Here is a 14828-nt window from a genome sequence, read left to right as displayed (position 1 = left end):
CGTAATAAAATAATTCATTTTAAATAAGTCTTATAATCATCACATAAATTTATTTATCATCAATTAACCTACAATGAATAAAGAAATACGTTTTATCGGAATACCTCTACAAAGAATTTCGGAACGTAAGTTACCAAAAGTGAAAGAGGTTATGCGTGTGTTTTTCTACCAACTTAAAATTTTAAAGTATTCAATCAAACAAAGTGCTAAAAATTCAGTTGACCAAGTTATTGAACTGTGGAGAAAAAATTAGATTCCAACTAGTGGAGCTCCTAATGCAGTCAAAAATTTCTTCGCTATCACAGTCAATGGTTAAAATTACAAAAATATTTCGATAAAAAGAATTCAGCGCAAAACCAAAAGGAAATGAAATTTCAGACTGATCTTGAACAATTATTCGACATTGTGAGCGAAAAATCCTTAAAAGTGCTTGATGATAATATTAGAAAGTTGTATTTGGATCAAAAATTCGGTACCCATAAAGAGATTCTTTCTAATAATGTACCTGTATCAAACTTAACCACGACTATGATGGGAATAGATGAGAGTAGTAAGTATCTGAGATATTTAATTATTATAAAGTCAGGTAGTAGTGTAACTTTTCATAGATGACTAGATGACATTTGACTAGACAATTTTTGGAGTCCTTTCTTAATTATTTGTCATCAAAATGAATAAATTCTATACATTTTCTTCGTTTAATTTATAAAACAGATCTTATTCCAGACTTAGATCAACCGTCTACCAGTCATGCGATTGTTCCAAGTGAAAAATCAGAGTCGTTCTCTACGTATACATTAAGTGGAGTTACAAATTTTGGATCTGATTCAGAGTATGAACCTCCAATTCCGACAAAACGAGCAAAACTTGATGTCTTAACTCCTGAAGTCATTTTTGGACTCGACCGAGCTAATGTCAGCAGTAGAAATGCGATGTTTATTATTGCTCCGGTTTTACTAGCAGTAGGTATTAAAATTGAAGATACAACGCTCAGTTATAGTTCAATTCAACGAGCTCGTATGCTTCAAAGAGAAGACATTGCTAAAGGACTTAATGACAACTTTAAGACACACGATAAATACGTTGTGCATTGGGACGGAAAAATGCTGAATGACCTTGTTGGATCAAAATCTGTGGAACGGCTACCAGTTATTTTAACTGCATTTGGTACCGAACAATTACTTGGGGTTCCAAAAATGAATTCTGGGACGGCAGACAATCAAACATCAGCCATTTTATCGACATTGAGTGAATGGGGTATTACTAATTATGTTAAGGCGATGTGTTTTGACACGACGGCAGTTAATACAGGTAACTTATCAATGATAATTTAATCTAAAAAATATTTAATTATTAACGTTCTAGTTTAATTTTTATTGCTTACTGAATTTCACTTTTGAAATTATTGAGAATTATTTACTCATTTGGATTTTAAATATAATCTACAATTTGTTGAAAATATTAAATTTAACGATAGTTATCTATTTTCTTTATACAGGAATTCATAACGGTACATGTAAGGCAATTGAAAAGACTTTGGGAAGAGAGTTAATCTAGTTACCATATCGTCACCACATTTTTGAGATCATATTGAGAAGTGCATTTGAAGTATATTGGCCTGTGTCATCTGGGCCAAACGTACCAATGTTCGGAAGATTTAAAAAATCATGGGATGAAATAAATAAAACTAATTATAAATCTGGAATTGAAGATACTGTTGTTGCTGATATCATTTTGGATAAAAAAATGAAATATCTAGTTTAATTGCACAATCCTTACAGGTATGATTTAACTGCGATTTTAAGAAAAAAATTTTCTTGTTTCTGACAAATTTTTAATTGTTTTTGATAGTTACTACAACCCCGAGATGACTATAAAGAATTGTTGGAATTGTCGTTGATTTTCCTTGGAGAAATGCCTCAAGAAGAAATTTTTTCAAACGTCCTGGTGCAATTCATCATGCTAGGTGGATGGCAAAGGCAATTTACAGTTTAAAAATGTTTCTATTCAGAAATGAATTTAAACTTTCTAATAAAGAATTGGACGGTCTTCGGCAAATTTGTATATTTATAGTTACACTGTATTTAAAAGCTTGGTTTTCATCAACTTCTGCAACAACTGCTGCTAATCATGACTTGCAGTTTTTGAAAAATTTATTCGAGTACAAAAATATCAATTCATTGATTTCTTCAGCAACTTGTGAAAAAATGATTTTGCATTTATGGTATTTAAGTGATGAACTTGCCATTTTATCATTATTTGACGATACCGTTTCATTGGAAGTAAAAAAATATTGTTGGAGCTGTTAATACTCGTAACGGTACAGATTCTAAAGCTAAAAATTTATAATTGATAAAAACGATTTGAATTCATTAACGCAAAAAGTCTGAGTGACTTTGTTTCTAAAAGTCTTTAAATCTCTTTAAAATCTTTGATTTACCATATGACTTCCTTGATAAAGATATTGAATCGTGGCCTACTAATGACAGTTACATTGAAAATAAAGAATACTTTAACCAATTGAAAGTTGTTAATGATTCAGCAGAACGAGCTGTTGCATTAGTTAGTGAGTATAATCAATGCTTGACAAAAATGAAGAGCAATTCCAATACTTATTGCAAATTATCAAAGAACATCGAAAAAACTACCCAAACTGCAATAGAGGAAATTATTTACAGTAAAAGTGTACCGTTATGTTGAAAATATTGAAAATTATATGGCAGTTGATAATTAAATAAATAAATTCTTCGATAAAAAAGTGAAACACATGTGAAACACACTAAATTGAATTATATATTTAAAAAAATGCACTAATTTTTTGTTTTAATGTAATCAAACATGTCCAAGACTAAAAAACTAATTAAAAAAATAGTTCATAACATATTTCTATTCATAGAAACTCAAATTTGTCTAAATTTCCTTGAAACTCACAGAATAAATTGAAATTTTTCGAATTATTGATCAAAAACTAGAAAAATTGATATGCATTGATGTTTGACGATGAATATCTCGTAAACGCTCAACTTGATCGAAAAATCATAAGAGACCATTTTTATAGAGCAGTAAATTTCCTACAAAACTATGAGTTTCATCATTCATAATGATTTTTTTCATTGAGTTATAAAATTCATAAGAAATAAAAAATTTTCCCAAAAATAATCAAACTTTAACCGTTAATATCTTTTAAACGGTTGGGTTTACGAAAAAATCGTAAGAGACCTTTTTTGTAGAGCATTCAATTTCCTACAAAATCTAAGGAACAAGATATTTTTTCAAGTAGTTGGAAGCGAGATATAAATTTTTCTATCTGATAATAAGAAAAAATAGAAAACTGTAAGAAGGAGGACCTTCCCGTTACAATTAAGAACTCATGCTTGGAGAGGCTTTCTTAGAGGTGTCTAGGAACCTATTTTTCAGAGTACCAAACGAAAAAAAAAATATTCTTTTTTTTTGAATCACCCTAGTGTCTATGCACAGGTGCTTTATGCATCTCTATAGAATATTTTTAACAGAAGTAAATGTTATTATTATTATTATATCCTAATGGCTATTAGTATTATTATTATATCCTAATGGCTATTATTCTAATAAGAAGTATAATTTTGAATTTGATGTATTTGTATGCAGTATTTAACTTAACATGTAATATTCATAAATAAATATTACTATAATAATTATTGTTATTATTTAATTATTGTGCATTGACGTATTTAATCTAAATTAACAATTTTTTGATTAAAAAAAAAGCGTTAAAAATTTCTTTATGTATATAAAAATTTAAAATTCCCATTGATCATCTGGTTTATTGATTAAAACTGAAGATTAAACGATTCTTAGTCATATTAAGTTTTTTAATGCTACTAGTACTATAAAATAAAAAAACTAATTTTTTGATCAGGATTTGAGCTCTTTAATTAACGAACATACGACCTTTTATATAATAATATCTTTGCCTGCAATAATCCATTTATTTGTGACTTTTTAATTTTGCGCGGGAAAAGTACAAACCTTAAATTAATAATGTTAAAATTTTTGTATGAATACAAAATTTTTCGTATAAACTACTAAATATTCTTATATGTCTATATTCTCAAACATTTTTTTCTTATTGAATTTTATTTATTACCTAAACTAAACACAGAACAATCTAAGCATTGTTTGAGTTCTACTTTCTTCGGATTAGTAGCTGTTCAAGGTCTAGAAAATTTTCATTGGACGGTGTACATATTTTATGATCTCTTGGTCATTGCCTGTAGGTGGCACTATTATTCAATTGAGCGGGTTTCAAATAATCATAATTTTTAGATGATACCTAATATAATTATGCGTTTGATGCATTTAGTTATTCAGTAACAACAGTTTCACTAAATATTTTGAGAATGCATAATAATCCTTTACTAGACGGGAGACTAAAGCTAAAAAAAGATATTTCGCAGCTTGCACTTACACCCGTCAGGGACTGCGCTGGAAATATTTTTACATCAACTGTAGCTTCAAGAGGATAATTTGCTATGAAAAATACAGCCATTTCAAGATTTAGGTTAGTAACGTAGAAAAGTGAAGTAAAATCTTAGAGAGACTCTCACAAATGTTAATAGAATAAAGTGTCGTTGCTGTACTTATTTTGTTATTTATTGACTTTTCAATTCGAGTAGAACAGTATTACATTTGGACAATAAACTTTTTAAATGACAAAATATATCAAAATAAATTCTTTCAAAATAAATTCTTGCTTTTTCTAAAATTTCTATTATAACAGTAGTTCATACCTTATTTTCCTAATATTAATTAATTGAAAAAATATGAAAAAATTGTTTAGTTCTATGAATCAGAATTATTTCGGTTCAGACAGCGTTGAATATAACTGCTTATATTTTGTCCCTATTATAATTTTTTATTTAGATATCTCTGCATAGGAACACTTTTTAACAAGAAATCTAATTTCTAATGTTTCATATTTTTGATAACAATAATATTAATTATAATACTAAAAGTAATAATATCAGTAATAATAAATTGATGTTAAAAATGACAGCAATAATAATATTTATCATTATCATTATTATTACTAAAATAATTGTTTGTTATTTTCATTGAATTAATGTGTATTGCAGTATTAAATCTAAATTAAAATTTTTTCTTATTAAGAAAATGTCAAAATTCTCTTTGTATATATAAGAAATGTATAATTTCCGTCGATAATTTAAGTTATCGATTTAAACCGGAGGCGTTTACGCGGATTAGTCAGTTAAAATTTTTTAATACCACTAGCTAATATGAGAAAAGAAAACTTTAATTTTTTTTATCAGAATTTGAGCTGTAAAATCAAAGAACGAACGACTTTTCATATGATTATAGCTTTGCCTGAAAAAATTCATTTATTTATGAATTTTTAATATTGCGCGGGAAAAGTTTACGTTTGAAATTAAAAATGTAAAAGTATCTTATGAAACAAAAAATTTTATAGAACAAATTATCATACAACCTCCCATGTTTATGTTTAAAACATATTTTTTTAATTAAATTTTATTTGTTAACCAGTTTAAACACACAAACATTGTATGAGTTATACTTTCTTCGGATAAACCAGATGTTCAGTGTCTGGGGAATTCTCATTAAGAATTGTGTGATTACAGAATTAACATTCTGTGATCTTATGGTTATTGCCTGTAGGTGACACTGTCATCCAATTGAGCGGGTTTCAAATAATCTTAATCTCTTGATAATACGAAACATGACTATGCGTTTGATATATTGCGTCATTTACTAACAACAATATCATAATAACAATAAATAATATTGGTAACCATAATAAAAATAACAATAATAGTAATTATAATACTGAAAGTATTAATATCGGTAATAATAAATTGATGTTAAAAATGAAAGCAATAATAATGTTTATCATTATCATTATTATTACTAAAATGATAGTTGTTATTAATAAATCCGAACAAAAACAGTTTCACTGTAAAAAAATTGCGCCAAGTCCACGTTCATAAAACTCATCCCAATAACGTTTGCACTTTACAAAAAAAAATAAGACTCGATATAATAATTGTCATTCTCTACAAAAAGAAGTGAAATACAAAAAAATACCAAGAAACTGTCATAATCTTAAAAAAATTGAAAGAAAATTTGTTGAAAATTTAGTAGTTAAACAGGGGGTGCATAGCCAGTCGGTAAAACAGATTTGTGGGTTCGTACACACAGTAAAGTGGGATCTACATTACCGATTGTAGGTTCGTGACAAGTATCATCTGTGGATATTGGCGACCTGTTTTTACCGACAGTAGGCGTTGCCGGCGGTAGATATGTATGTCATTTTGAGGTTATGGGTGAGGTTTTTATCGAGGTTATAGGTAGCGCTGGTGGGGAATTCTGCCGCCATCTTACTATCCGCCATTTTTTAAATCTTACTATCCGCCATTTGGTGGCTGCTATCCGCCATTTTGAATTTGAGTTCAACATTTTGAGGTTAAAAAGCATCCTCAACTATTAACCTGCCTTCGGCTCAGCCATAACAGATCAATAGTTCAGGATTACGCATTTGTAGTATGGTATATCCATGTTCTATATATTTAAAATGAAGTTATGTCAACTACTTGCGAGAAGGATTTCACGCAACGCCATCTGGTGACAGCGTGCATTACTTCTAACCGCGCAGTAGATGACTCATTCTGTTCTAGAATTTTCTAACTGCGTAGTAGATGACGTCATCAGACAGGCTTGAACCTGTTCAAGGTCATATAACTGCGCAGTAGATGACTCATTCTGTTCTAGAATTTTTGAGTCTGCTATCTGATTTCCGCCATCTGGTGGCTGCTATCTGAGTCTGAAATCCGCCATTTTGAGTCTGCTCTCTGAAATCTGCTATCTGAATTTTACCATCTGGTGGTTGCTATCTGACTCCGCCATTTTGAGTCTGATTTCCGCCATTTCAAATTTTGATTCTGATTTCCTGCATTTTTGTTAAAAAGATGCACCTGTGATCTCAGCATCAATAATAGTTGCTTAGATCACAGGTGCATTTCATTGTTTATATTCTGAAAAGATTAATATATTCAAACTGTACGTATGAGGAGTACATGCGAGAAGATACGCCATCTGTCGAGATTTCTGTCTACTTCTAAACAGGTCTGAACCTGTTCAAGGTCACGGTAACAGCGTAGTTCTCTTTGCTTTATTCCTAACTGCGTAGTAGATGACGTCATCATACAGGTCTGAGCCTGTTCAAGGTTGCATAACTGCACAGTTTTCTTTGTTCTATTTCTAACTGCGTAGCAGATGACGTCATCAAACCGTTTTTGAGGTAAAGGAGTGGGGGGTAACTGCGTAGTATCCTCTGGCTATAAAAGCAGCGCGCTCAAGCCGTACTTCACAAAAACGAAATACACGTCTCCAGTAAAGTACGAGCTGGTGGTGACTACAAGTTGAAGTACAAGTTCTTGGTGATATACATCTTCTACCTATCAGTATTACTAATCGTAAGTATTCATTTACTGTCTAATCAAAATATGAATTAAATGAAGAATCATTTAATCAACCATTACAATTAATTAAAAATTTTTACAGCAATCAATCATGGATGTAACCAAGATAAATGAGGTTAATTGTCTTACTGGGATTCTTCCTGTTAAGAAAATGAACGAGTTGGAGTTTAATCGAGAATATAAGATTAACGATATCAAACCTATTACAACTGAGTATGGAACTAGGATTGTTGCTAATATAAACGATGAATTTAACATTTATCTACCATCAAGAACTACTCAACATCTAAAAGATGATAACTTCATGAAGAGTTTGAATGAATTAATAGATTCAAACTATCTGTTTCTGCGTTATCATGGTGGAAAATATAATAAATTTGAATTTATTAATTCTAGTCTTGATGTAAAAATGACCAGTGGAATTATTTAATCAATAAAATATTGGATTTCAATATAAATAAGTCATTGTTTTTATTTATAATTCCTCACATTTTTAATTTAAGATTAATATTTATAATTCAAATTCAATAAGTTATACTTAATCATAATTTTTTAAGTTACTTATCATAATGATAGTTTGAATTTCGCGCTTCTTGTACTAGAGCCATCTACTATCAGTTTATTCTTAGAGCGTGAAAGCTGTCAATTCATAAATATTAAACAAATTTTCTAGTTATATATACATATATAGAATAATACATGACTTTTAATTTAAATAAAAGATAAATAATTATTATTAGTTTATAATATTTTGTTATTAATATTATTAATATTTATTTAAATTAAAAGTTATGTATTATTTGATAAACTAATATGGGGTTGATGTGCTCTGTATCGTCAAATCCAAAAATCTTCTAGCGATATATTTTGAAAATCAATACTCAGTTTTTATTTTTAAATGGTTATATAAAATAATGCATGACTTTTAATTTAAACAAATATTAATTATAAAATTTTAGAAAACAAAAACTGATTATTGATTATCATAATTAAAAAATCAAAAACCATTACGCCATCTGTTGATAAGTATTAATATCAGTAGTAGTGTTGGAAAATTATTTGAATTTAATAACTAACAATAATTAATTCTATTCTGAATTAAATGTGTTAGGATGAAATAATAATAACAATTGTAATTCATTTATTTTAGATTTATTGAGTGCTTACAAACCAATCTTTTAAATTTTTACATTTTCCAAGGCACATAAATCAGATAAACGATCATGATAATTACAAAAATGATTGTTACAAATTTTCATACTTTTTAGAGAGGGACATTTGAAATTATCGAGATCGATTACAATTTTATTATTACAATCAATTAAATTTTGAACCCATAACTTTTTCTCGATACCTTTGACATAAATAATTTTTTTATTACAAGTTAAATAATTGAGAACTTCTTTGAGCTTGTAATATGAAGTTGTTCCAGCATTCCAACCGATTCCATGATAATTTCGGATTAGCCAGGTATTCAGACGTTGATAGTTGACTGGTAACACCTTCCAGTGATATGGCGGTTGAAATAGTGTGTATGACAACTCTTCAATATTAACAATATCATGTTGAATTGTTATTGAGGCCAACTCCTTAACAATGAAGCGATTATCAGCTCCTCTGAATCCTTGAACGTCTAGAATGATCTCCATTTTTACTGCTCTTGACAACGAAGAGTTACTGAATGATGACTCTTACAATCAATTCAACCTTTTTATAACCCGATCTCTGGATTTTATCCCCACCACTCGATAATCTTATTGGTTAATTAATAATTTGATTGGTTATTCAAACTACGTCGTAGAGTTTTAAACTGCGTAGTAGATGATGTCATCAGACAGGTTTGAACCGGTTCAAGGTCTCGTAGCTGTGCAGTTTTTCTTTGTTCTATTTCTGTTGGGTAGTAGATGACGTCATCTCATTTTTACAGGTTATGTTTATGCTTTCCCGCCATTTAACTCATTTTACAGGTTATGTTTATGCTTTCCCACCATTTAACTTATGATTTCAGGTTATGTTAAACTTCTTGTGCGTCATCTATCATAACTGCGCAGTTTCTATTTTTAGATTATGAGTCATACTATTCTAGAATTTTTCCAACTGCGCAGTAGATGACGTCATTACCTTGCTATAAAAGCAGCGCGCCGCGAGCATACTTCATCGAAGTGAAGTACGAGTGAAGTACCATAGTGTTGTGTGTTAGACAATATCAAGCTTTTGAAATCTGCTGTTCTGAAACTGTTTTCTGAAGCCTGCTACCAGCTGTTGAAATCTGCTACCTCGTGCTGGAATCTGCTACTTGAAATCTGCTGAAGAAATCTCAATCATGGCACCGTACCGTAAACATCCTGTTACCGATACAATGCATGAAATTGAGAGATCAACAACTTTCAAGCGTGTCAAAGTTGAAGATAAAACTCCAAGCCCGTTGATGTTCAAGAGGATGTGTGAACTTGAGGTGGGAAAAACTTACAAGCTAACTGGGATTAGAACGGTTATGACAGATCATGGACTCAACGTTGAAATCGATCTGGAAAACCACTTTTCAACGTTCTTCCCTGCTACCACCAACCAGAAATATCTCAACAATCCTGATATGATATTTAAAATGAAATTTTTAATCTTATGCAATACTTAAAATCGACACTACATTGGGGCCAATTATAATAAATTTAAGCTTATTAATCACTCTGGGAAATCAATTACAGAAATTGTGAGAGAATTGTGTTTTGATATGTGCACTTAACTTTTATTCTAAATAATTGTTTTATACTTAACTTTTATACTAAATAATTTTTTATACTTATTCTAGTAAGGTTTATAGTTAAAAACGCAAAATTACAAAAAAGTTTTTTCTTTATTTGCTATTTTTAATTACATTAAGTTTATTGATTATTTTTAATTACAATAAGTTTATTGATTAGTATAGGATCAATAATTTTATTTAATTCTTGTATTCGTCGGCGAAATCGTTCTCCGTCTCTTGCTGCTTGTTCCCATGGACCTTTCCTCGTTTGTCTGGATGCAAAGTCCCACACATACATGTAATGTATGGTGGGCTTGGGGTCAAACTGTACCATTAAGTAAGTTTTCTCACAGTGCTGCTGATGGGATTGTACTCAACTATTCGGTCGTGAATTATTAAGCAGTAAGCAGCAGTTTGATTTGGAAACTGTGCTGACGATTCAAACTCCAGACGTATATCCACAGGTCCAGACTTGATTGACTCGTTCTGCTTGGAACAGTCAATTATATACAGAGGTGCTGTACTTAGAAATTTTTTCTTAGCCAATAGCGGTTCAGCTTCTTTCCCATAGTAAGCACTTTGAAAATTTGTGTACATATCATACATCAAGGCATACTGATTATGCACAATGTTGAGGTTCAAATTTCCATATGGATAACTCTGAGAGTTCAAGAACAGCTTAATGTCTCTTATGCTGCAGTGATCAAACTCGCTTGCGTTTTGATTCGATTGATTCTTTCTTGCTGTTTGGAATCCAAGGATAACAAAACGAGGTTTCTCAAGCTGATTTGTTGTTTTGATTACCCAAATATGCTTGTTGGTAGCTGGTAGCAGTGGATACTCATACAATTCCCAAGTCCGGAAACTGATTGGAATAGCTGGATCGGAGGTTATGTAATTCAACACCTCGATTTTTTGCTTGTCAGACATTGTTATGTATGGTACAATCCACTCAATTTTTTGAATCGTAATTGAAACATTTTCATTCTCAACGGTAACAACATAAGCATTTTGATCAGTATTTGATCTGATCAGTATCAATTCATGCTTGGCATTCACGATAATTCGTTGATAATCTTCAGCAAATCCAAGAATGAAACTCAGCGGTACTGAGACATCAAAGTAACCGCTATTATCAGTCAGCTTGTTGTCATCTTCATTAACAATCCAACCAGCATTTTCCAGAATATTTTGTTGTCCCGGACTCAGAGAAGCGTATCCTTTCATAACACTGGTGATACCAACATTCTTACATCTATCGATTTCTACACCATTGAGCTCATAACGTATCTCTTCAAACATATGACAAACAGCCATGTTGACCATCTTCGTAGTAGCACTTACAGCAGTACCATCAGCCTTCCTCATTCTTCCATAAAAATGTAATGTGCTCTTGCTTGGGAGCAAGCACAGATCTTGATGTTGAACAGCAATCCTGATTTCATCACTGTTGTTGAATGTTGATGATGCATATGGTAAGTGTGAATGAGCTTCACAGTGTGCAATAGACTCATCGAAAATAATTGATTTTTTTATATCTAAGATTTCCGCCGTGGTATCACACAAGCTAGACAATAAAAATTTATTTTTATCTTGTGAATTTTCCACGTAATTTTAGTCCTAGACTTTTTAGGAACTCTGCATTTTGACGTGTCAACACTTTCAGAGCTCGATGAGGACTGATAATCTTTGGACATCCTGCAATCCTTTTATACCCGTTACCAGTCTTTGTCTCATATACGATACCCATTACAGGCTTTTTATATGCAGTCTTATCGTTATAGTCTCGCCACGGAAATTTGCTATTCTCCCGTCCTGATCAACAATGCGGAGCCTCAAGTTGTGTATTGCTCGTACGGCGACTAGTAGGTAAATGATGTTTGTTGGCACTTCCACTATCTTATATCCTACTGGAACCCTCGGGAAAAATTCATGGATTGTGTGATTCTTCTCACCATTGATGTACGATCCAGTAGTTATATTGCACTCGACTCTCAGAGCATTGATTTTCAATATTTTGACTGGTAAATCAGATTTATGTGCTGTGTTAGGTTCAAGCACGCGGTTGGTAAATCCAAGTAATGATCCAATGGAATCTTCAGGCTCAAAATTTATATATTGATCACATCTTATTTCACTTCTCAACTCATTGTTGTTTGCTTTTAAAGTGAAACTTAGTTCAGGTAATGTCTTGTTTATATAAGTTTCAATATCTTTAATTTCATAAATCCCTGTTGGTATAGTTATTTCTTGAAATCTCTTGATTGTACTTCTTTTGGATCTTTTTGATGACACATAAAATTTATTAGCACCAACATCAATATTTGGTATTGAATTAAATGTTAGGAGCTTAACAAGCCCAAGTACATAATTTTTGTTGGTGATAGCTCAATCGGCGGAAAATAATTTGCCTCCAGTATGGAGGAGTTTCCGGATAGTGTCAAGGTGAATGACTCTGCCATGACTGACGCTTGTTGTCTCGACTCACTTCAATTTATAGTTGTCCAGCCAGGAATTTTAAGCACAAATGTCCACATATGATTGTATCAAAGTCTTGATATCTTCTTTATGATTGTACTTTACTCTACCTACATCGAGATATTTCATCAAGTCTTGTGGGGGTTGTAGATTACCAAAACTATCAAAGTAAATTACTTGATTATGATTCTTCTTGTATGCAACCCAGTGAGTTCCAGGTCCAAGTTTATCATCTAAATTTATTATTGCTGATTTGTTTGTCTTTGGTCCAGATTTTGGTAAATCATTTCTCATGAAAACTCCACGAAAATTTGAAATTTTAAGCAGCTTGGCATACTTTAATAAGTCGATGTTAGTCAGTGCTCGATGTGGTAGCTCTACTGGTTTTTTGACTTCTTGCAGCAAGCTCCTTCTGGGTATGGTTTCAGATAAAGTCCCATACCACTGCGGTAAGGTTTGAGGTATAATCCTCTACCTACAGCTATTTCCTCCATCTTCAAGTTGTGACGTTTCTTTTCAGCTAATTGATTTTTGGCTGCGCTGGCATCGTTCACAGCTTTTGCAACACCTGCAGCTCCACCTGTTAGAGCACCAACCGCTGATTACCCTGCAAACAGGGGAATCAAGAATGGAAGTACTCCACCAATCTTTGATGGAACTGGTAGAATACGAGGCAATCGAACGTTTTTCTTCCCACCAACTTTCTTGACAGCTTTGCGGGCACCTCCAAGAGCTGTTTTAACTGGATCTCCACCAGGCTGCATGGACTTTTTAGCTTCATCAACAATCTGTCTCAGAGCAACATCCTTCTTCTTGGTTGTCTTTCTTTTGACTGTCTTACGCTTCATTGTTTTTCTTTTAATTGTCTTACGCTTGGTAATAGGTTTTTCTTTTTTAAGACCCATACCGAAACGTCTTTTCAACTTCATGATTTTATTCACACTCCAAGCAGCAGCTTTTTCACCAATAGTAGCGTCCCTCGCTTGAAATCGTTGCCACGCTTTCTCATCAAGAATTTTATCAGCCTCGTGACGGGCTTCTAAATTTTCACGATTTTTAGAGTAAGCTATATCGTGTTACTTACACGCAGAGTCCAAAGGATTTATGCCAGGATCACCTCGAGCTAACCTTTTGGCTAACTTTGTTCCCGGACCACAATACTGATATCCTGGTATGTGAAGTTCAAGTGGAAGCTTATTGATTATGTTGTTGAATAAACCTTCACCACGTCTGCTCTCAGACATGTCACATCAAAGACTGACATGCTAATCTATATAAGCTGGTATATATACCCCTTGAGCTGAGAATCTAATCAACAGTCATGGGCAGCAAATCAAGAGCTCAGTTGCCAGTTATCAATTTTGATCAAATTGTTCAAGGGACCGGTGTGAAACTCAAACGACACGGTGCATTACTTCCCAACAGTATCCGTGCAGTGTTTTGCGGACCATCAAACTGTGGAAAGACCAACGCTCTACTGTCTCTTATTGTACATCCAAACGGTTTGAGGTTTGAGAATATATATCTTTACTCAAAGTCTCTTAACCAACCAAAGTATCAGTTCCTGGAGACGCTGCTTAAACAGATTGATGGTATTGGATTCTTCACATTCAGTGAACATGAAGCTGTAATCAAGCCTGAAGATGCTAAACCTAACTCCCTGATGATATTTGATGATGTTGCTTGTGAAAAACAAGATCACATCAAGGCTTTTTTCTGCATGGGTCGACACAAGGATGTAGACAGCTTTTATCTCTGTCAAACTTATACACGAATACCGAAGCATCTGATTAGAGATAATGCAAACTTTCTCGTGCTATTCTGTCAAGATGAAATGAATCTGAAGCATATTTATAATGATCATGTCAATACAGACATGTCGTACAACTCATTCAGAGATTTATGCTCGGCATGTTGGAATAAATATGGGTTTGTGGTAATAGATAAAGACAGTGAATTGAACAGTGGTAGGTATCGCAAAGGATTCGACTGCTTCATTAGTATAAATTGAGGTACTTTAGAGTGTGATAGTCATACATGCTGTAGACGTTAACCTGTCAACATGAAGCCTGAAGAAATATCAAAGCAGAAAGATATTCTGCATCAGATATCTC

At 32.2% G+C, this 14828-nt stretch overlaps 2 protein-coding genes across 3 annotated transcripts; both read left to right on the top strand.

Moving 5' to 3' along the window:
- Positions 1-335: 335 nt before the first annotated feature.
- Positions 336-1741, top strand: LOC141536887 (uncharacterized). 2 transcript variants are annotated; one of them, XM_074257669.1, is made up of 3 exons: positions 336-550; positions 727-1311; positions 1499-1741. In XM_074257669.1, exons 1-3 carry the CDS (start codon positions 367-369, stop codon positions 1555-1557), a joined length of 828 nt encoding a protein of 275 aa, XP_074113770.1. In that variant the 5' UTR covers positions 336-366; the 3' UTR covers positions 1558-1741. The 2 variants fall into 2 exon arrangements, with proteins under 2 accessions (XP_074113770.1, XP_074113769.1); XM_074257668.1 differs by having other exon boundaries at positions 715-1311.
- Positions 1742-7400: 5659 nt separating this feature from the next.
- LOC141536968 (uncharacterized) lies at positions 7401-7954 on the top strand. Its single transcript, XM_074257794.1, has 2 exons — positions 7401-7487; positions 7576-7954. The coding sequence occupies exon 2, from the start codon at positions 7585-7587 to the stop codon at positions 7921-7923; it is 339 nt and encodes a 112-aa protein (XP_074113895.1). The 5' UTR covers positions 7401-7487; positions 7576-7584; the 3' UTR covers positions 7924-7954.
- The last annotated feature ends 6874 nt before the right edge of the window (positions 7955-14828 follow it).

This window comes from Cotesia typhae, unplaced genomic scaffold (assembly GCF_013202065.1).
Source record: "Cotesia typhae breed Kobodo isofemale line unplaced genomic scaffold, CoteBio_Ctyphae scaffold_45, whole genome shotgun sequence".
NCBI classification, from domain to species: Eukaryota; Metazoa; Arthropoda; class Insecta; order Hymenoptera; family Braconidae; genus Cotesia; species Cotesia typhae.
The sequence above is the reverse complement of the archived record's forward strand: the minus strand, read 5'-3'. Positions and strand labels throughout refer to the sequence as shown.

Bases quoted from the DNA above. Each gene is read 5' to 3' on its own strand.
- LOC141536887 (XM_074257668.1), top strand. From the start codon at position 367: ATGAAATTTCAGACTGATCTTGAACAATTATTCGACATTGTGAGCGAA. The intron at 551-714 runs GTAAGTATCTGA...TTTATAAAACAG, and splicing joins GATGGGAATAGATGAGAGTA to ATCTTATTCCAGACTTAGAT. The intron at 1,312-1,498 runs GTAACTTATCAA...TTCTTTATACAG, and splicing joins CACGACGGCAGTTAATACAG to GAATTCATAACGGTACATGT.
- LOC141536968 (XM_074257794.1), top strand. From the start codon at position 7,585: ATGGATGTAACCAAGATAAATGAGGTTAATTGTCTTACTGGGATTCTT.